Source organism: Sphaerodactylus townsendi, linkage group LG15, assembly GCF_021028975.2.
Source record: "Sphaerodactylus townsendi isolate TG3544 linkage group LG15, MPM_Stown_v2.3, whole genome shotgun sequence".
Lineage (NCBI taxonomy): Eukaryota > Metazoa > Chordata > Lepidosauria > Squamata > Sphaerodactylidae > Sphaerodactylus > Sphaerodactylus townsendi.
In genome coordinates this window covers 6,914,100-6,935,584 of record NC_059439.1, presented here as the reverse complement: position 1 = coordinate 6,935,584, position 21,485 = coordinate 6,914,100, and the positions used below count along the sequence as shown (strand labels likewise).

General features: G+C 46.3%; 1 protein-coding gene across 1 annotated transcript; it reads left to right on the top strand.

Annotated features, from left to right (window-relative positions):
- The first annotated feature begins 358 nt into the window (after window positions 1-358).
- Window positions 359-17,455, top strand: LOC125444905 (gasdermin-E-like). The gene is given in 11 exon segments (XM_048517659.1): window positions 359-569; window positions 2,749-2,923; window positions 4,312-4,474; window positions 5,605-5,704; window positions 6,289-6,342; window positions 8,200-8,232; window positions 9,491-9,504; window positions 12,632-12,809; window positions 13,936-14,009; window positions 17,332-17,409; window positions 17,411-17,455. Coding segments are annotated over 11 exon segments (1,125 nt in total).
- Window positions 17,456-21,485: the final 4,030 nt, after the last annotated feature.

The following is a 21,485-nucleotide window of genomic DNA, read 5'->3' as shown; positions in this document are numbered from 1 at the left end:
ACTACCTGATATACAAAAAACCAGATCATTAAATCTTCAGTGAGATACATTCTCCCAGGAGTGGTGCAGTGACACTTGAGGTGAAGTCTTGAGACAGATTTCAGCTGTGAATGATTTTCAGGAAAGTGAAATGCTAGGGTATATGTGGGAGCATTTATTTTACTTCAGCATATTGTTCCCCTCCCCGTAGTCTGTAAATTGCAGTCTTCTCTAAACCTTATTAGCCACATGATGTTCAGACCCAAGTATACAGATCTATAAATTCATTTTGGTTCTTGCAGATCAACAAGGCTTCATTTCACATTCAGCTATCTTGCCTTCATCTTGTTTTTGTGCCCTTTTTGCTGACTGGTGGAAGATGTTCAAGAGGCTGGCCAAGCAGCTGATTCAGGAGCTGGACTCCGAAAGGAAGCTAATTCCTCTGACCAGCCTGGCATATGCGGAGAACTTCCGGCCCCTCTCTTTGGTGACGAAAGTCGCTTCCAGGTTGCCTTGGCATTCTAGGAAATATTCCCCAACCCCTTTCAAGTTGGCAGATATACTCCGGGAAGGAGCAACGATGGAAATAGGTGGGTTGTTCACAAAACACCTTTGTGGGTTCGGGGTAGGGGCATACCTGCCAGAGGGACATGGGGTATCCCATGTCCCTGAGCACCACCCACCTGGCCAAGTGTGCCCCCTGGGCGCTCCTTGGCTCAACCCCGCAAGACAAAGAGGCCCAGCAGGGAAGACGCAGGGCTGCAGCCACCCAGTGGAGGTTACAGAGGGCCAGCAAGGGGGGTGGCAGCAGTCGGCCTGCCACCTCTGCCACCTCCCTGCCTCATCTTCCCTGCTCACCCCCACAAGAGGAAGAGACCTAGAACCACCCACCTGGCCAAGTGTGCCCCCTGGGCGCTCCTTGGCTCAACCCCGCAAGACAAAGAGGCCCAGCAGGGAAGACGAGGTGGTGCCACCGATGGAGGTTGGGGCCAAAGGGGGGTGGCAGCAGTCGGCCTGCCACCTCTGCCACCTCCCTGCCTCATCTTCCCTGCTCACCCCCACAAGAGGAAGAGACCTAGAAGGGAAGATGAGGCAGGGAGCAGCGGGCTGCTGCCAATGGATGTTGAGCTGGGGCTGGGGAGTGCAGGGGCGGCAGTAGCCAGTGAACCAGCAGCAGGCTCGCTGCGACCCACTGACTTCTGCCACCCCCTTCCCCACGGCTCTGGGGTATATATTGTCCATGTCCCAGGGTGGGGAACCAATCAGTAAGCGTTTGGGTGGAATGTGCTATGCAAAGGTGTGGTTGAGTGCATTGTAATGTGGGTGGGGTTTTTCAATCCAGGGAGTGATTCACATTTGCATTCCCTGCAGCAGCAACAGTTTTAGTGAATGCAAACCCTGTGTCTTGGTGGAGTCCATTGTCCATGAACCCAGCATGCCCTTGGCCTTTGATTCTGGTGTTTTTAAGTACTGGTAACACTTACTGATTGGTTCCCCACCCTGGGACATGGACCATATATACCTCACTAAACATTCCCTTCTCACTGGACCAGGGGCGAATCTAGGAAAACTGGAGCCTGGGGACAAAATCTGAGTTTGGTGCCCCCCCCCCCCAGGTATGGACTGCACCTCACCTCTCCCCCACAACGCACTCAAACAATGATTTTTTGCACCCAGCTCACACAAACCCCTCCCACCTACCAGCAAAACATACATGGCTTTCTCCCCACCACAACTCTCTTTTCCTTAATTTGTGTCCTCACACCCAACCCTATGAGGTGCAGGCTTGTTAGGCCTCCCAGAAAGAGCTCCAAGCCAAAGTGCAAGTGGGAATTAACTTTTAAGCATGTAAATCTCTCACTAAGTCACCCCCATCTGAGAAGGTTTTACCAAACAAATCACCTACCTACTCCCCTGGCAGTGAATGCAAAACAGGCATGGCTCTCTCTCCCCACCACTTTCCTAATTGTGTCCTCAACCCAACCCTGTGAGGTAGGCTGCTAGGCCTGAGAGAAAACAACAGCTCCAAGCCAGTGCAAGGGGAAGCCTCTAACTTTTTTAAGCATGTAAATCTCTCACAAGTCACCCCCCCATCTGAAGGTTTACTAAACAAAAGTCAGCATCATCTTCAGTTCTGCTTGCTGCTTCCCTGGGCTCCCTGCTCCAGCTGGCCCTTTTCCCTGTCCCACTGCAGGTTAAGGCTAATAAGGCTTGTCACTATAGGGTTAGAGGGAGGGGAGGCGAGCTCCCCAGTCCTGCTCCTGGGCGCCCAGTGGGACTTCTCCCCGCCCCTGGACACTCCAGGCCCACCCATTCTGACCCAGAGTGGGGTGGTGGGCTGACGACAGGCACCTGGGGTGGGAGCAGTCAGCCTGCTTCAGTGCCTGCTTGCTAGGGCTTGCTCAATCCCTCCCTGTGTAGGAGGATGTTTTGGCGCCCCCCACGTGACCTCAATCGATGCGCCTGGGACAAGGGGTACCCCATGTCCCTAGGCAGGAACGCCAGTGCACTGGACACAGCGTATAACAGACTTCCCTCTGTGATACACCTCTGAAGATGCCAGCCACAGATGCTGGTGAAATGTTAGGAACAAGATCCACCAGACCACAGCCACACAGCCCGGAAAATCCACCAGAACCAGTTGAATCCGGCCGTGAGAGACTTCGACAATACATCCACTGAAAAGGTTTTTGATTCTTGCATCATGGTGTTGAGATATGGAAAGACACATTTTGGACATGCATTTTATTTTGTCTTGTGCTTTTCCAGAGTTGAAATACTCCGAGCCACTACTGTTTTCTGTGAGCATGTCCAAAAAATCCGGAGCGAGGCTGAACCTTAAGATCCAAAGTGCAGGAGTGAACATTGGTGGCTTGGGTGCCACTTGTTTATCTTCCTCGCCAGTTTTGGTGAGGAAAACCTACATGGACACCAGAGACCTGTGGTGAAGCGATTGCACTTCTTCCTTTGTTTCCTACCACCAAAGGTGGGGGATCAGGGGAAACATGATTCTTCTCCATGCTCTCTTCAGAACACTTGCAAAACAGGGCAAAGAACCACCGTGCTGGTCAATTTGTGCAGGACAGAGGCCTGCTAACAATGGCCCTCCAAACATTAATGGATTACTGTTGATTGCTTAACTTACTGGTAATATATTTAGCAGAGAAGCAAAAAAGAGCCCAATAGACAGTTGCTGGTTTTTATGAATGAATTTACTATTAGCAATTCAATGTGCTCAAACAAAGAAACATACTTTATAACTTCTGTCTACGTGACTAGTCTCACATAGGCAATGCTTGGGTTAGCTGACCAATAGCTTAATCAATGGACTGGCCATAAAACTCTGGTCTCAGTAGCTAATTAGCATGCACACAGTTAACCATGTCTGAATTGTGACAGACTCTTGCAAATACCAAGAATTACGATTCCCATCAGCTTGTCCAATTGGCCATACTGGCAGGGGATGATGGGCTCATAGTCCATGAATATCTGGAAGGCCATCGTTCGGAGACCCCATGTGTAGGATATTAGCCCTCTTGAGGCATTCAAAGCATGAGCACTTCGCATGCACAGAGGAGAATGGACCCCAACCACAGGCTATGAATGACCTTAGAGACTCATGCATACAGTAGAAATGCTGAACATTTTTGCAGGGAATGTCTTTGATGGATGAATTTATTGTGGTTGACTGACATTCTGATATAAACTGACGACCAGGTCCCTTTAGTCTGCCACCAAACACCTCAAATACCTGCTGAACAGGTTTGCACCCTTTTTTCCCCAAAACTGTGGCAACAGCGCTGCCAATCTGGACAGATTGGCAGCTATTAATATCATTAAGGACTATTCAGATAAACACTAAATGATAGGATTTTTAAAAAAAGAACAGTGTTGATTTATGATTGATTTATATGATTTGCGACTAATTTGGCTATCTATTTAGACAGTTCTCTGCCAAGTGGAAGTGGAGCTGTACATGGATAGAGGGAACAGAATTTATACAAGGGTGTGTATGTGTGTGCACAAAAAGTCAATTGTGCTATGCCCACTGTTAGGAAATGCTACAGAGAAGCAACCTGCCATACAACCAGAAACAAGTTGAAAATAGAAAAATGTTACTCCTGGGCCTCTGGGAACTAGGTTGGGGGAATCCATGGACTCCCCAGGTGTGTGGAGCCAGTCTGCATCCTGGAAGGGCATCAAAGCGCTCGAAGGACTCTGGCAGGCCACCCTGATCTGGCTCCTCATTGCAAGCAACTGAACACAGTGTTTGGGAGTTTTTTCGTTCTGGTAGTGGGGCTTAACATTCTTTGACCCTCTTATCACCTTTAGGAAAGTCAAGACATCGCTTGGCTTGATCCAACAAATCTACCCAAAGCTGCAGTTATATGTTGTGACGGAGGTCTTTGAGATAATGGAGCCACTACTGATTGAAGAGGCCGTCCAGGGCGGAGGCCAGGGAGAGGTGACGGTTGTGGAGATATTTAAGATAGAGGTTTGTGGCTCAGCCTGTTTCTTTCCCCTTTTTATTCCATTGTTGTCTTGCTGATCCTGGAAGACCATTGTGGAATTTTGAAAATAGAGAGCAGATACTAAATGGCTGTCATGGTGGAGGCAGTGGTGGGAGTAGTAAAAAAATAATGACTGTCATGGGTGAAAGGTAGAATTGCTAGCTCTGGGATGGGAAGTACCTAGAGATTTGGGGAGTGGAGCATGAGAAAGGCGGGGTTGGGGAGGGGAGAAACCACAGTGGCCTATAATGCCACAAAGTCCACGTTCCAAGGCAGTCATTTTTTGAACTGGAAGGAGTCTCAAAGCAGCTTAAAAACTCCTTTCCCTTTCCCTCCCCACAACAGACACCTTGTGAGGTAGGTGGGGCTGAGAGAATTTTAAGAGGACGGTGATTAGCCCAAGACCACCCAGCAGGTCTTGTGTGTAGGAGTGGGGAAACAAACCCGTCTCACCAAATTAGAATCTGCTGCTCATGTGTAGGAGTGGGTAATCAAACCCAGTTCTCCAGGTTAAAGTCCATCGCTCTTAACCACTACACTACACTGGCTCCAAAAGTACCAACAGAGTTTGCTGACAGTTGAAAAGTGCTCTCGGTTAACTTGCTAATTCAGCAGGAAAGAGGAGTGATTTCACTGATACCGCTATAGGGCGAGTGAGTGACAGGAAGAGCTGGGTCCCTGGGCCAGGGATGTGGGGGGGGGGGGGGCTTGGGTTTAACCCATTGCATGTCTGGCGGGGGCGGGCGCTTTTGTGCACCCACACAGGCACAGCCTGCATCGCATGCTTGCAAGCTGCAAGCCAGCCGGAGCCCAGGAAAGAAAGTCTCGCCTCTCGTGAAGCAGTCTTGCAAGAGGCGAGACTTTATTTCCTGGGCTCTGGCTGGCTTGCAGGCTGGAGACGGGGCTTGGGGAGGCGGGCCCCCATCCCCTGCGCCCTGCCCCTGAACCCACCCCATAAAATTCTATACCTACATCCCTGCCCTGGGCCCTGTCTGCACTCAGCCCCCCGAAACCTGGAACTGACCCTGCAGGTATGGAACCTGTCCTTAATCCAGTCACAATTTGGCGTGAGGTTCTTTGCCAAACCCTTAACAATTTGTCCTTCAATCTCCAGGGTCTGGACACAAGAATGAAAAGGAAGTACCTGCAGATTCCCCGTGGCACAGTGGTGGCCTATGTGGTTGAGAAACTCCGCACCGCTGAGGAAGACCTCTGTGAGTGAAAACTGTTGTGCACTTGTATTAAAATGGGATTGGAGGCAGGGAATGTTTTCACAAGGGCTATTAGGGCTGGCAGTCTGCCACCAAGCTCCCCCAAGAGGTAGGGCAAGAGGTGGACATGATGTTGCATGACATATTGACATCACTTCCCGGGCCCCTTCCGCACATGCAGGGCAATGCACTTCACATATTTGCTTCAGACTTGCTGGTCCTGGTTTCTGGGCCTGCCCCTGCCCCTTTCAAACACTTGTCTTTGTAAGAATAGGTGGAGGGCCAGGAAGTGAAGTTCAGGCCAGCAAATATGTGAACCACATGGAGTAGCCCTCATTGTGAATTATCTAGTTCATCAAGTCAGAACCCCAACAATGCCACTCACACCTTCTAAGACCAGGCTTAGAGAGTATAACTCTGCTTAGAGGTGCACTGTGAATTTCCTCCAATCCTGTGGAACACCTTTGGTCCAGTGCTACATTTTGGAAGGCACAGAAGAAGCCGCCTCTGCTTGCTTATAACTCTTTTATAACTGCCGAAGCCGCCTCTGTTTTCTTGTAACTCCTTTATTTCTCTTTTCTCCCCAGTATTTAATTGCCGTCTGAGTCAGGAAAAGTCAGTTTCCCGTCTGACTTACGATGGTATGCTTAATTTTTTTTTGTTACTGGTTCATCCTATATAATAGTTGCCATCAATGTACATTGAAGGAGGCCACGAGGAGAGAAGGGGTGGAGAGAAGGGCGGAAAAGGAGAAATCAGCAAGGACACGAAGTCCAGAGCAGAGGCGTGTGAGGGCCATATGGTGTCCAGAGACAAAAGCCCCTCTGGGCACCCCCCCATGTCACCCTGACATGGCACCCCAGCAGCTGCGGAGCCCCGCCCCCACCCCTTCACCCCCCCACTTACCTGAGTTTGTGGGTGATTCTTTCCGCCAGGGCTGCTGGGCAGGGAAGAGAAGATGTCTGCGCTGCAGCCAGCCCCTCTTCTCTGCCCAGCATCACCGGACCAGTGGTGCGAGAGGGGCGAAGAGGGAAGCTGGCTGGCCTTCCCCGCTTTCTTTCCCCCCCGAGCAAGCAGCCCTCTTGGGGAGAAGGGAAGTTGCTGGAGGGGCACCTTCCCCGCTTTCCTCACTCTCGTTGTCGACAGGCCGATGGAGGCTGAAGACTCTGGGGTGGGGAAAGGCATCTGGTCACATGGTGGACCGATTTTGCACCCCCCACGTGGCCAGATTACCCCATGTCACTGGGCAGATACGCCTCTGGTCCATAGCTCTGTTAGTGACTTGGTTCAGACATTACCAGACAACCATTGTTTACCTAAAGGAGGACAAGTGCGAATTCTCCATCCAGACCAGGGGTAGGGAACCTGCGGCTCTCCAATTGGCCATGCTGGTAGGGGCTGATGGGAATTGTAGTTCCTGAACATCTGGAGAGCCGCAGGTTCCCTACCCCTGATCCAGACCATTCCATTAATTATGGTTAGTTAGGATCCTGTCCCAAGCAGGATTGGAAACCATGTCATGAAGTTGGTTTTTAACCACTGCTATACCCTTTTCCACAAAAAGATCTCAGGAGATGTGTGAATCAATCCACCACATCTTCCTGGATCTTTTTTGTGGAGGAATGCTCCGCTGGGGTCCTAGTGCCTGCCTTCCCTATTCCCCTTCCATTTATCTTGCACTATTAAAGCCAGCATGGTGTAGTGGTTAAGAGCAGATGGAGTCTAATCTGGAGAACCGGGTGTGATTCCCCACTCCTCCACCTGAGTGGTGAAGGCTTATCTGATGAACCAGATGTGTTTCTGCACTCCTACATTCTCAAGTTGCCAGTGACCCTTTGACTAGTCACAGTTCTTTGGAACGCTCTCAGCCCCACCTACCTCACAAGGTGTCTGTTGTGGGGAGAGGAAGGGAAAGGAGTTTGTAATCCACCTCGAGTCTCCTTACAGGAAAGAAAGGTGGAGTATAAATCCAAACTCTTCTTTTTCTTCCATAAGCACTGCTTTCATCAAAACCATTATCCTCTGCACTGTTAAACATAGCATTTTGATAAAAGAGCATGTATGTTGCTTTGAACAGCTATCATCAATGTTGTTTTTCTACAGTTGCACCCTCCATTTTGTTTCCCATTCAGTTTCTGTGCTGCTGCAGGAAACAAAATGGCAGGCGCAACTGTAGAAAAATGGAAGTGTTGTTGATAGCCATCTGGAGCAATATAAATGCTCTTTTATCGAACGACTGTGTTGAACAGTGCAGAGGACTACTACATTTTTCTCTTCTGAATTTTCCAATGCTGGAACTTAACTGGGGCTATGCAAAAAGGGCGAGGACCTGGAGATAAGAATCTGTGTTCACTATTTTTGCTAACTTTCACTGTTTTTTGGAGACAGTACGACAGGGTTGGTTCCTTTCTGCTCAAGACTAGTGGAGTTGAATCCAAATCACTGAGCCCTTTGCTTCCGTTTCCAAATCCAAATCTGTTTCTCTCTTTTCTCTTCAGCCTTCCAGGATGAGCTGGGCTCTTCACTGATAGGTAAGTGATTTTGGAAACAGCAAGAACAATGCTTAGCACTTACAGACTCAGAGCACTTTAGAGCGTTCGCACATGTGATCTTGTCATTGTTACAACAATCCTGTCAAACAGGTCAGGATTTTGCTGATGGTGGAACGAAGAATGAGAGGAAGCGGCAGGGCTGAGGCCTGTCTACATATTACACAGTAACCCATCTGTAGACTACTAGATGCTGAGTCCTTTTTTTCATTCCTACACGCACACTAATATGGGAGAAGTCTATATCCAGTAAGGTGCCAAGGGATTTTCCCACTGAGTTGGTAGCAATTCAAATCTTTCATCCAATTGTACAGAAGGACTTCTATTAGATGCACAATTATTGTGCAAGAGTCATTGTGCAAAAATATGGAGCAAAAAATGGTTTTATTCATAAAGGTAAAGATTCCAAAGAGACTTCCTCTCTACCAAACCAATTCCGCTTGAAACAGGGACTAACTCTCTAAGGCCATTCTCTTCTTGTGTAAGACATCCAATAGAATGCCTTCCACAGTATTCAAGTGTTTTGGGTCATAATTCATCAGTATTATATCACAGCAGCCAAAATTACTTAAATGAGTTCTGATAACCTAGGAACAGAATCATAAAAAAGGATGGTAGATATTTTGAACTAAAGAAATAATCCCCATACATACCAAAATTAATAATACATTAACATGACTTTATACACATCCTGAAAATTCTTGGTGTATAAATACAGTTCATAAATACATCTTATGTAATGAAGTTATATAAATTACTTCACTGTACATCAAAATGTGGCCTTCTCTTGCATGTGATCCCTGTGGGAGCTGAGATTAGTTTCCTGTTAACAATAGCATGTGTGCACAGCCTGATATTTAACTCAGGGAAGTGATTGAAATCAGTTGTAAACCCACTTAGAAATCAATCATAAACCCAGGAGTTCTCCAGCCCCCACCTGGAGGTTGGGATGCTTAGATGGAGATGAGTTTAGAGCCGGGCAGTGGCTCATAGAGAGAGGGGCTTAATCTTTTCCCTGCACCATTTTCCTGACCTGAAATGGACCCAAAAGAGGTGCTGTTTGCTCCACTGTGGGAAGTTATCTTTGCTACTTATAGGTTTGTCCAATAGGGCCAATAGCAGCTGCATATGTGGGTGTGTGTGAGTGTAAGAGTGAGAGACAGAGGCTTCATTGTGAAATGAGAATTTGAACCAAGATCTCTCAGATCATGGTCTGGTGTTCTGCTATACTCTGTCTCAGATAAAGATGTTAAGGTAACTGCTCCAGTTGAGGTGCAGCAGTTGAGAAGACTGTATACTTCCATATTAGAATACAGCCCTGAATGAATTATGAGATATCTTGTTCATTTTTATGCACTGTTTCTGTCAAAACTATTATTTTGTGCATTGTTGAATGTGATACTTTGATACAAGTGCATTTGTAGTTGATTGAACGACTATCATCAAGCTTTCAAACGGATGGGAGGGAGCAGGGCTAGGTAGGCACTAGGACCCAGGAGGAGCATTCGACAACAAAGGAGGTCCCGCATGTTGATTTCTGTGGCAGAGGAATGTGCAATCTACTAACATCTTTTTGTGAGACAGAGTATAGACTAGTTTAGGCTGTATCCCAGACAGAACAGTCGGATTCCCAATTCAGGTGACAAAGCTGCAGCATTTAGCTGGGGTGAGAAGTGGCAGTGAAAGGGGTGTTGCCTTTTCCAGTTCCAAGGCTGTAGAGAAATTCCCAGCCATTCAGGGTTACATTTACTCTTGTTGGCTTCCCTGAATGAATCATCATTTGAGCAGCCCAGGCTACCAGCCTATCCTCTGCTTTTCAAAAGATGGTAACTCAACAGCCAAAAAATGGCTTCTCCTGCCTTCAACCAGAAGTGGCACAGGCTAGGAAGTGCTCTTACTTCTCATTATTCTCTTGATCACGTGTAACTGTCAGTCTAAACCATCTTGGTGGCAGGGTTGCCAACTGGGTTAGAAAAAAATGTCCTATCCCTTTGATAGTGGCTTCATAGACAGAAAAGGGCAGCTGCAGCTTTTTGTGGCCTGGAGCTAAAAAGTATCACCTGACATGGCCAGAAGATCAAACTTATATTGAAGGGACAGTGAGAGGGACCAGCTGAAAAGTTGGCAACCCAACTTGATGGCTGGCCATGGACAAGGTGCTGGTGCTCCCAAATGGGTATCAAACTACACAACTCACAGAGCTGTGTAGTGGTTAAGAGCAGGGGTACTCTAATCCAGATGCTCCACATGAGCAGACTTTTATCGGAGAACTGGATTTCTTTCCCCGGTCCTATACATGAAGCCTGCTGGGTGGGGTAGTCACAGTTCTCTCCAAACTCTCTCAGCCCCACCTACCTCACAAGGTGTCTGTTGTGGGGAGAGGAAGGGAAGGAGTTTGTAAGCCACTTTCAGACAATATACGGCTGAGAATGCTCCAAGCTCTTCAACACTTCTTCAATTACTCCAGTCTGAACCCATTCATTGCACCTGATAGAACCCTGGAGGCCTCCCTCTGTACTGTGCCACAAAATATGGTTTCATTGGACATGCTGTGTGTGTAATTTAAGGAAGTGCTGTTCCAAGGCAGATGTCTAATCATTGTAATACTAACTTCTTTTAGGGCTGTCCAGCAAGTGAAAGATGCAGTCAGCAAAGGGCTTATGAGCCAATGCAGTGTACCTGAGATCCCAGCCCTGAGGGCGCCTTCCACTTTCTGGGAGATACTTTGGGATTTTCTCCTGCAGGGAGCCCGAAGATGTGGGCCTCGCTATTGTTGTCTCAGTCAGTGTAGTAACGTACTCTTTCTTGGTTAATGGACTGTTCTGGGAGCCCCTTGCCCAGATCTCTGGGCTGGGCTGTCTTTGTGTCTCCTTCTTCTGCTCCTTCCTCTTGACACACACTTGTCCCTGCTGTTCACCCCTCTTTCTAGGGGTGACACAACAGAACAGCAACACAGCAACCCAACAGAAATTGCACTGAAGATGGCTCACAGCACAGCACAGAAATTGCACTGAAGGCCTAGCTTCCACTGGTTCTACTTTTAGATGAATTCTTTGTTATATGTATAACTCGTGCCCAAATCCATAAGCAATACAACAGTACCGCAAAGTATCTGAAATACACACCCTAATGACATTGATTAAAAAAACCTGTGTAATACAAAGCAAAGATCCTGTGTAATACAATGGCAGTCCACCAAGCTAAATCGGAACCTGGATATGTTCTGGTCTCATACAACCTTCAAGGCCAGAGGAACATAAATTCCATATGTTTGTGCATCACAATAAGACAATAGCTAATATGAATGGCAGTGATCTGAGACCGTCAGGGGCTGCAGTCTGCTCTGAAAACTCTGGCTGCTTCAAAGTGTCCTTTAAATGTCCTTCATGCCTTTTTCTAAGCCTTGATCTACACATGCACGGGAATGAGGTGGCTGAGTGGACTGTACTATTTCAGATGGCAGGTGGGTGATTTTGTTTTTCCACGTTCCCTCACAGAAAACGCTCCCTGCAAGGGCTGCCATCTGCACAAAAGTCCTGCAACTTTGACAGCAGTGCCTGGGGAGGTGGAGTTTGGAGGGGGAACACAGGCGTTTTCCCCACGGACCATATAGCCTGGGATAAGGAGGTGAATCATCCCGGTTTGTCCATAGCTTCTGGGTCTAACTTGGGCCCGCCCCACAAGATTTCCCTTATCCTGCGGCTTTCAAAAACTGCCAGATTGGCGGTTCTTTTGAAAAACCCCACGCCGCTCCCGCTCCCATTCCCACCTTGCCGCCTGCTCTCCCTGCCCCACAGCTACGGCCAAACCAAATGTCGGAAAAACGAGACCGTTCGCGCATGCATGGAAACGTTGCTGTGGAAAATGAAACTAAACCGGGGGCCGTGCGTAATCACCTGGAGTTCTTCCTTCTGGTCTAAACGCGAGAACAGGTGGCAACGTGAAGAGAGAAAGCGGGATACAAACATCCCAATATGTATGACCCCAGTTTCCCCCCGGGATATATGGTCCATGGGGAAAATGCCACAGTGGGAATGGGATATCTGCTGTTGCCACCCTCCAGGCAGCCCCTGGAGATCTCCTGATATTTTAAGTGATCTCCAGATGGCCAAGATCAGTTCCCATCCAGTTTGATTTCACTTTGAATACTTGTGCAAGGAAAACTTTTATCGACTGAAGCTTTCATCTAACTTCTTGCTTGTTTCCCCCCTGTTTTCTTGGCCCTGATTCTGTCCATGGTAACTTCATTGAACTAGTGGTGCTGTGTATGTCCCAAAAGCCTTTGCTATTTAGCAACAAATATTTATCTCAGATAAATAATTCTGGATTTAGCTGCCAGTGCTCCATATAAATGGCTCAACTGCTACAATCTCTTCCCCAGCTGGAGCTTTCCCTGGCTGGAGGCGTTGCCAATCGATCCATGTTGGAGTTGCTGAATGAGGACCTCCGGCCTCAGGTGGAAACCCTCCTTTCCCGCTTAGAGATCTTCCAGACTACTGAGAAAAGAGAGAGCTGTGATCTCTGGCGACCTCTGCATTTCCTCTGCTCCTCCGTGGAAGGTATTGTGGATGTTTGGGGTTGGTTAATCCTTGCTTTCACAGGGTCAGAGGGGTCTTGGGAGAATGGCTTTGACAATAGGGTTGCCGTGCCATGCCTGGCCCCCAGGAAGAGCACTGGGGAGGGAGGCATTGGCATGTATGCTGCTACATCATTTCTGGGGAAAAACCAGAAGTGATGTAGGGTAGTTTTTGGAATTGTTAGGAATCATTGGAAATTCTGTGGTAAACCATACAGTTCCTGGTTTCTGTGGGATATAGGAGCTTTTAATTATTTAATTGTTGAATATTTAATGCCATCCGGTTGGAACCGTTTTAGCAGACTTAGATTTTTATTGGAATAAAATGATTTTATTGTATTTTATTTACTTTGGAAGCCATCCTGAGTCTGCAAGGGAAAGGGTGGCCCATACATGGAATAAGTAAGTAGGTAAGTAAATAAGTAAATAAATAAAATTGCTGGAGCTACTCTGTGGGGGCTTTCACACATGCCGAATAACGCACTTTGCACCTGGATTTTACTGTATAAAGCGGCAAAATCCACTTGCAAACTCTTGTCAAAGCGCATCAAGATCAGCTTGGAAGTGCATTATTCGGCCTGTGTGAAACACACTATGTCACTTCCAGGGAAAACCTGGCAACCAGCAGGAACACAGCAGTCGGTGCAGTGTGATGATGTCACTTCCAACACAACCTGGAAGGCCTAGCACTCACCCCAAAACATTACATAGCAGGAACCAGCACTCCCCGAATCTGGCCAACCTGCTTCCACCTGACCACCAGCCGAGTATCAGCAGGCAGAGCTGTCATTGTTGGGAGTTTGCCTGCCATTAGTGGGCACCTGGTAAGCCTTCAGGGTCCCATGCATGTAGACCTGATCGCTTAAGGTGTAGTATGTAAAAAAGCTTTCTGCTACACTGTCTCTCAACACCCCCACCCCCCAAAAGGGAGATTAGTTAGGAAAAAAGTTTTGGTGTCCATGCCTGCTGATTTAGCCAGCACCAACTAGGGACATTGCAATTTTTTTCATTGAATGTGCTCAAAGACTTATCATGTGCAGAGGTATTGATCACACTCCGGGAATGACTATATCACTTTATTATCACACCTTTGGGATTTGTGTTCACAGACTTAGACTATGAGCTCATGCCCTTGTTAGAGGCCATTTTGGAGAAGAAGAAAATAGCCAAGCATCTGGAGATGGTGAGGCTCTTTCTTGCTTAGTCCCTTCTGTGTGTTGTTGTGGAAGATAAATGCCATTCAACCCAGCATGCAACATATATGGATTAAAAACTTGTTGAGAAACAGGAAGCAAAGAGTGGGTGTAAATGGGAAGTTCTCACAATGGAGAGATGTCAGGAGTGGTGTCCCCCAAGGATCCGTTTTGGGACCAGTGCTCTTTAACCTATTCATAAATGACCTGGAAATAGGGGTGGGTAGCGTGGTGGCCAAGTTTGCATATGATACCAAATTATGTAGGGTGGTGAGAACCACAAAGAATTGCGAAGAGCTCCAAGTGGAACTTGATAAATTAGGCGAGTGGGCTAAGAAATGGCAAATGCAGTTCAGTGTAGCAAAATGTAAAGTGATGCACATAGGGGCAAAAAATCCAAACTTCACATACACGCTACAGGGGTCAGTGCTATCAGTCACAGACCAGGAAAGGGATTTAGGCGTCTTAGTTGATAGTTCCATGGGAATGTCAACTCAATGCATGGCAGCTGTGAAAAAGGCAAACTCTATGCTGGGGATCATTAGGAAAGGAATTGATAATAAAACCCACCAAGATTGTCATGCCCTGATATAAAGCAATTGGTGTGACCCATACTTGGAGTGCCAGTTCAGTTCTGGTTGCATCTCAAAAAGGATATTGAGGAGATAGAAAAAGTACAGAAAAGGGCAACAAGGATGATTGAGGGACTGGAGCATCTTCCCTATGAGGAGAGGCTGCAGCGTTTGGGACTCTTTTTTTTTTAGTTTGAGAGGAGAGGCTGGGCTGAGGGGATATGATTTGAAGTCTATATAAAATTATGCCATGGGGTAGAAGAATGTTGACAGAGAGGAGAATTTTTCTCTCTTTCTCACAATACCTAGAACCAGGGGGGGGCATTCTGATTACAGAAAATGCTTGGGGAAGAATTGGGACTAATAGAAAGGAAACACTTCTTCAGCACGCTAGCGATGGCTGATTGGTGTTTGGAATAATACTACCACAGGGGAGGTGGTGATGGCCCACTAACCTGGATAGCTTTAAAAAGGAGCTTGGACAGATTTCATGGAGAGAGAAGTGGGTTATGGCTACATAATGTCTTGAGTCCTCTTTTGATCTGAGATTGCACCGTTCTGTAATGCCAATGGACCAGGTAGGATTCGGGAGCAACAGCCGCAGAAGGCCATTGCTTTCACATCCTGCCAGGTGAGCTCCCAAAGCTGCACCTGGTGGAGAACTGTGACTATTACGGTCTTGTAACCCGGCTTCATATGGAAGGGATGGGGAATAGAAGACCTAGGTTCTCCAAGTAGAGGCTGCCTCTCTTAACCACTCACATAATGCCGTGCGACTCTTTTTGTTCCAATGCTGCTGTTTTATTTATGCAAGATGGTAAAAAATTCAATTGATTAAAAACACATAATGCAGTTCAGGTGACTAAAGATTTCATTAGTTAACTGGTTTTGCTTTAATTGCACTGTATCTTAAATGCTCGAGTATCTGTTCTCCTCTTCAAGGTGGAAGTGTCCCCAGTCCAGCCAATTTTTTTCACTCAGTGTTTCCTAATTCTCCCTCCATATGTTAAGGCTTCTGCTCCTTGTGTCTTTTTGTACAGTATTAAGAACATAGGAACATAGGAAAGAGCACTGCCCTGGATCAGACCAGTCTCACATAGACCCAGCACTCTGCAACTTACAGTGGCCACCAGGTGCCTTTGGGAGAAGTCAACATTAGGAGGTCATGTTGGGGAAATTCTATATCCTCACAGGCCCATTCAGCTGGAACCACCTGAAATTAGACAAATAGGCACACAGAGAAAGTGTCTTTTATAGATTTATGGCAGTTTCGGGTTACAAGGAGAGTGTTTCTCAAACCTTAGGAGATATTAGGACAAAATCTCTCAAAGCAAATACAGAAACATAAAAAGGTTTTATACTGAGAATAAAACAGATTACATCAGTAATGCGTATATCAAAGATAGCCTCCTCAGTAGCCTGAAGATTTCAATTTTTTTACTGATGTTATTACAACCCTCCTAAAAATGTCATCACATTCCCCTCTAGAGAGCAAGATATGTTTTCTGTGTAAGTGCAGAAGATGTCTTTCTACTAAGGCTTTGTTTATCTATTCCTTGTTTTAATCATTTAGCCCCTGGGTACAGTATTAAGCAGCCATGTGGTGTAGTGGTTAAGTGCTTGCACTGCCACTCCACACTGTATCTAGGAGTTTGAGCCACCTGTGGGTCAGATATCCCTGGCAGCTGGCTCATGTATTTCTCTCAGCTCCAGCTACATCCATCCCATTTCCCTTGGTCGGTGAAATGAGTGCTACCTGGTCCTCATAGCTAGGGGTAAGAAGATAGCCGGGAAAGCAATGGCAGAGCTACCCACAGAAGAGGCTTACCTATGAAATTACTATTGCTTGGTGTGGAAAATCTCCTTAGGTACCCCCAGAATTAGGACCACCGACTGAAGTTGAAACTTTACCTTTTACTTTACAAAAGTAAAAGTAGATAGTCTTTATTGCAGAACAGGGTGACTTTTGATTCAGCAATTGTCCTGTTATAGTCCAGATAATTAAAGAGACCAATGTGGCTTCTGTCTGGCTATTTCTACACACATGACCCTGTATCCCTATTGATTAGCTAATTAATTGATAATTTCCTCCCATTAGTCAGCACTTTGATAGCCATCATCATAGATCATTTTGGTGGTCATAGGGACTATTCCTGCTACCTTCTTTACCAATAAAAAAAAGGTTTGGATCGATTCAACCCCAAAGACTTGGCATAGGGAGCCTCTAAGCCCAGTGGTTTCCCCCCACCTGGGGGGTCAGGACCCCTTGGGGATTGAGCTTGATCCTTTCCCAGGGAATTAAGCCAAAGAGACTCTCTGCATCAGTGTTCTCCATCTGTAAGAATGGATAAATGTTGGGGTTGGGGGTCACCCACAACATGTGAGGGAACTGTATTAAAGGGTCACATGACATTAGGAAGGTTGAGGAACCCCTGGCCCAGCTAGCCAGTGGCAGGAAATTGACTGCCAAGAAGTCCTCATGCCCAGAGAGTCTGGGAGAATGTTTTCACCATGAGAAATGGTATATGTGAGAATAGCCCCTTCCATGGTTTTACTCTCTGTCTTCTCTCTTTCCTTGATGTTGAAAGATGGCTGCAGATTTTGGAGATGGATTCTCTTCCGGGTGAAGAAGGGGAAGCACATTACGTTGATCCAACACATTCCTTGGCAGATGGCATCAGAAACAACTGGCAGTAGGAGATGTAGCTGCAAGTTGAGATGTTAAAAATTTGTGGGCTAGAGTCTGAAGCACAGAGCCAGGAGGCTCATTACCTGCCAGTGGAACAGCAAAGCATGTTCTGATCTGGCTGGCAACCTTTTGTCACTCAACCTTATATGCCCTGCAGATCTTAAGTGAGAATTGAAGTGGGACTAGGGTTAAAACAGAATCCAGACAAATTGCAGCTTCTCCTACAGAGGGTCAGTGGGAATTTCCCACAGAATTCAGCTACAGAGATTCAACAAAAAATTCAACAGCCATGGTGTAAGCAGGCTTGAATATGCTTTCACCCTCTCCCAGACCAGCTGGCATTCTCTCTGTTGGTGGAATGGAGAGACCACTGCCCACATGGTGGGCATTCCAGCCCTACTTAAGGTGAGGCCTGCTATCTCCTCCTGCCACCCTCAGTTCCACAATCCACCATCCCTGTTCCATCTTTGTGGAATTGCATCCATACAAAGAGGCCAGGATGCCTGCTCCTGGATCCCTAGGTCCGGGTGGTAAAATCAACATTTTTCAGAAAATCTTCTGTGAGGGCTTGGAAAGGTTTTCCTCACAAGCCAGCGCCAATGTGTGAACATTCTCTCCCCTCAGCAATCAATAAACCGAACTGGCTACATACACGGTTATCCCCATGTGGATCTCGATGTTGAATTTTATGGAGAATCTTGCTGAAATGTGGACCCAGCTCCAATCAGCTCCCCGGCAACTGGTCTGGAGGGATGGGTGAGAAAATACAATGATGAGTTGACTTCACAGTGACAGATTTGGCACTAACTTTGGTGAGGAGCTTTTCAAAGAGTTTCTAACTTTGTGGCATGGAACAACTATTTTTTAATTAAAAAAAAAGAAATCATTTTGATTTGCTTTTCGACTCATGGATAGCTCAGAGTCATTTGCTATTGTGACTGTCCTAAAAGTGGAGGTCTGAGGTGGTTTGCTTTATATGGAAAGCAGGTCTCTGGAAGGCAGTATGAGTACATTGTATAAGTAAATAAACTTGGGAATTTAGTTTAAGATTAACCTACCTTGAAGATTTATATCAATTGATGTACTTAAAGTTAATGCTAGACTGCTTCCAAGCCAATACTAGTATGGTTTACTCAATTCTATTTATGTTATTTTATTTAACTATGTTTTTCACAAGTCTTCCTTTCCTCACTGAAACTTCGTGGATTAGAGACTACAGGCATGAAGTAGAGAGGGGTTTGGATTTATACCCCCCCCCCCCTTTTCTTTCCTGTAAAAGGAGACTCAAAGGGCTTACAAACTCCTTTCCCTTTCCTCCCTCACAGCAGAACACCCTGTGAGGTGGGTGGGAGACTGACAGCTTTTAGCCACTGGAAGGAACTGTGACTGGCCCAAAGTCACCCTTGGCTAGTGTGTGTGGGAGGTGCTCAGACTATATCCTGAATCCCCCCCAGATAAGCCTCACACAGCCTGTAGCAGAGTGGCAGAGCGAGGGAATCAAACCTGGTTCTGCAGATTAGAGTGCACCTGTTCTTAACCACTACACCATATACTGGCTCTCTTTAAGGCAGTCCACTTGTCATTCTATAATAAGTATTATTCACTGAAAGAGTATTATTCTGAAATAGTATTATTCTTGGAAATCATTTGATTTTACAGTTCCAATCCAGATGGGGTGGGATAGCCCCCAGGAGGCTGACATTGGTTAGCAGTGCTGATGAGTTTGCCCTCAGCCAGCCAGCATAGGGAGGGCAAAAATGGGAGGCAGGGCAGTGGCTAAAAGCTCTGCAGTGCCCAACCTACTTGTGGTCATAGTTCTTCTACAGCTGCACCTGCACCTAATGTGGAGGCCGATGCAGCTGGGAGACACTACTGGAGAGCAAAGCCGACAGCAGTAGTCTGATTCCACTTCGGCTTTGATGCTGGGGAAGGCATGGCAGGACCAGTTGATGAACTTACAATGCACTTCTCTTTGTGCTGTGTAACTCTGTTAAAGCCCGTGCAGAGGGATTTTCAGCTTTTCACTGCCTCTCTAGGGCCACCTAGGAAGCCTTCTGGAGATAGCACAGTGATGCAGCAGCAACACAGGCAGCAGTGCCATCCCGGCCGCTCCTAGAGGGTCTGGGTTGAGGCCAGTTAGAATTAGGAGAAGTCCTAGGAAGAAAATAAAGAATGCCAAAATATTAATATACTTTTAATGCGGGGCCTGGAAATAGCTTGCTTTTAGAAGTGTTTCCCCAGACTCACATCTGGGAGTTGTTGTGAATAGGTCTTCTATCCCTAAGGGACTATTCTGCCGATGATGATAATTTTACTGGGCTGATGAATATTGTCCTGTGGCTTATTTATAATCATTTTTTTCATTCCTAGTAGGTTTGTGCGTTTGTTTGTTTGAATTTTATTATACCTGTATCTTTATTTTTTGTGATTTGTCTTGGAGCTGGTCTCCAGATAAGCACCAATATAACATTTCTAAATAAAATGAATGTGGATTTCTCTTGGCTTTGATCATTGTGTTTTTTGGGCTATCTGCATTCATGAGGCTAGAAACATGGACTGGGGAGCATACAAGATCACAGATGTTCCTTGGGTCCCACTACTCCCTACAAGAAGGGTGGATTATGAAAATTCCTTAGAAAGTCATCCTCTCTAGAGTTGGAGACAGGAGAGCAGAAGCGTGACTTTTCATTCATTTCATCCCTTTACTATTGCGTTGTACAGGGCCAATCCACTTAATCTTCAGAGGAATTCCCCTGATCTGCCTACTGTTTTTTCTGTTGGAAGAAGAGGGTCTCTTTAGGAGCAGTAGGAACTGTTGTTGCATGAAGAGCTGATAGTCTCAAAAATTAGGTACATGGAACACTGACTGAACACTGAAATAACAGAATAGGTGGAAACAATCTTAGGAGAAGATCTGAGGGAGGAAGATTTGCTTTTTATTATTATAATCAATATGATTTGCATCACATTTAGCTTGATGATCAGCTCACCTCTGATTCTTAATGATAGTCTTACTCTTTGTTGTTAGGGATCTTCCTACTTTTTATTCCCTGTGATATGATGCTGCTGACATTTTAGATCAAATGCGTTTTAGTGGCATATATGTGTTAGTTATAGTGGAATTTCTGAATGGACAACCTACCCCCAATGGGCCCAGGATGATGAAGAATGCTAAAATGAGAGAGAAGGGAATCATCATAAATGGAAACAAGTCTTTTCTTCTTCTACAACTGTGAGATGTCTTAAATGTTGATTACCTCTAGGAGTCAAGGGCCATCGTAGGTAGGGGGGGGGGGTCTTCTGGTTCTAACCCCATTACATGTTCGAGAGCCCCACCCCGGTTTTTTGTTTTTTTACTGTAAATTTTTTAGTGTTTTTCTCTTTTTTGGCCTGCAGCCGAGACACCTAGGTTTTTTTTTAGGCTACTTGTACCAAAATTTCAGGGATTTGTTGGGAGACTCTCTACCTGATGATGCCACTCAGGCTTGGTAGAGGTTTTGGTTCAGGGGTCCAAGCGTTATGGACTCCCAAAGGGGTAAGCTCCTATCCCCCATTGTTTCCAATGGCCGAGCTAATAGGAGATGGGGGCTACACATTTCAGAGGGGTCCATAACTTCTGGCCCCAAGAACTAAACTTATCCAAACCTAGGTGATATCATCAGGAGAATCTCCTACTGATACCTACCCAAGGTTTTTTTGAAGTTTGGTCCAAGGATGTCCAAAGCTAAGTGGACTCCCAGTAAGGGGTGCCCCATTGTTTCCAATGGCTAGAGCTAATGAGGAGGCAGGGGCTACACATTTGAGGGTCCATAACTCATTGGACCCCTTGAACAGACAAACTTCACCAAACTCCCTAATATGGGTATCATCAGGAGGAGTCTCCTAAAAGATACACACTGAACGTTTGGTGCTTCTAGCTTAGCAACAAGTGCACTCCCATTGATAGCAGGTACCCCCTGTTTCTCCCCAGATTCTCCTTTTAAATCCACCCCCCTCTCGAGCATGGATTTAAAGGGGAGAATCAAGGAATCCCAATTTAAACACTAGAAAGTGAGTGCTGTTTCAGGGTGGGGATAATCCCACCCCAAACAGCATCACTTTCAATCATTGTTAGCGAACTAGGGACCCCGAGTCTCCCTTTAAAGGTGGATTTGGGGTAAGGAGAATCTGGGCTCTAGCCTAGTTTAAACACAATTGAAAGTGAT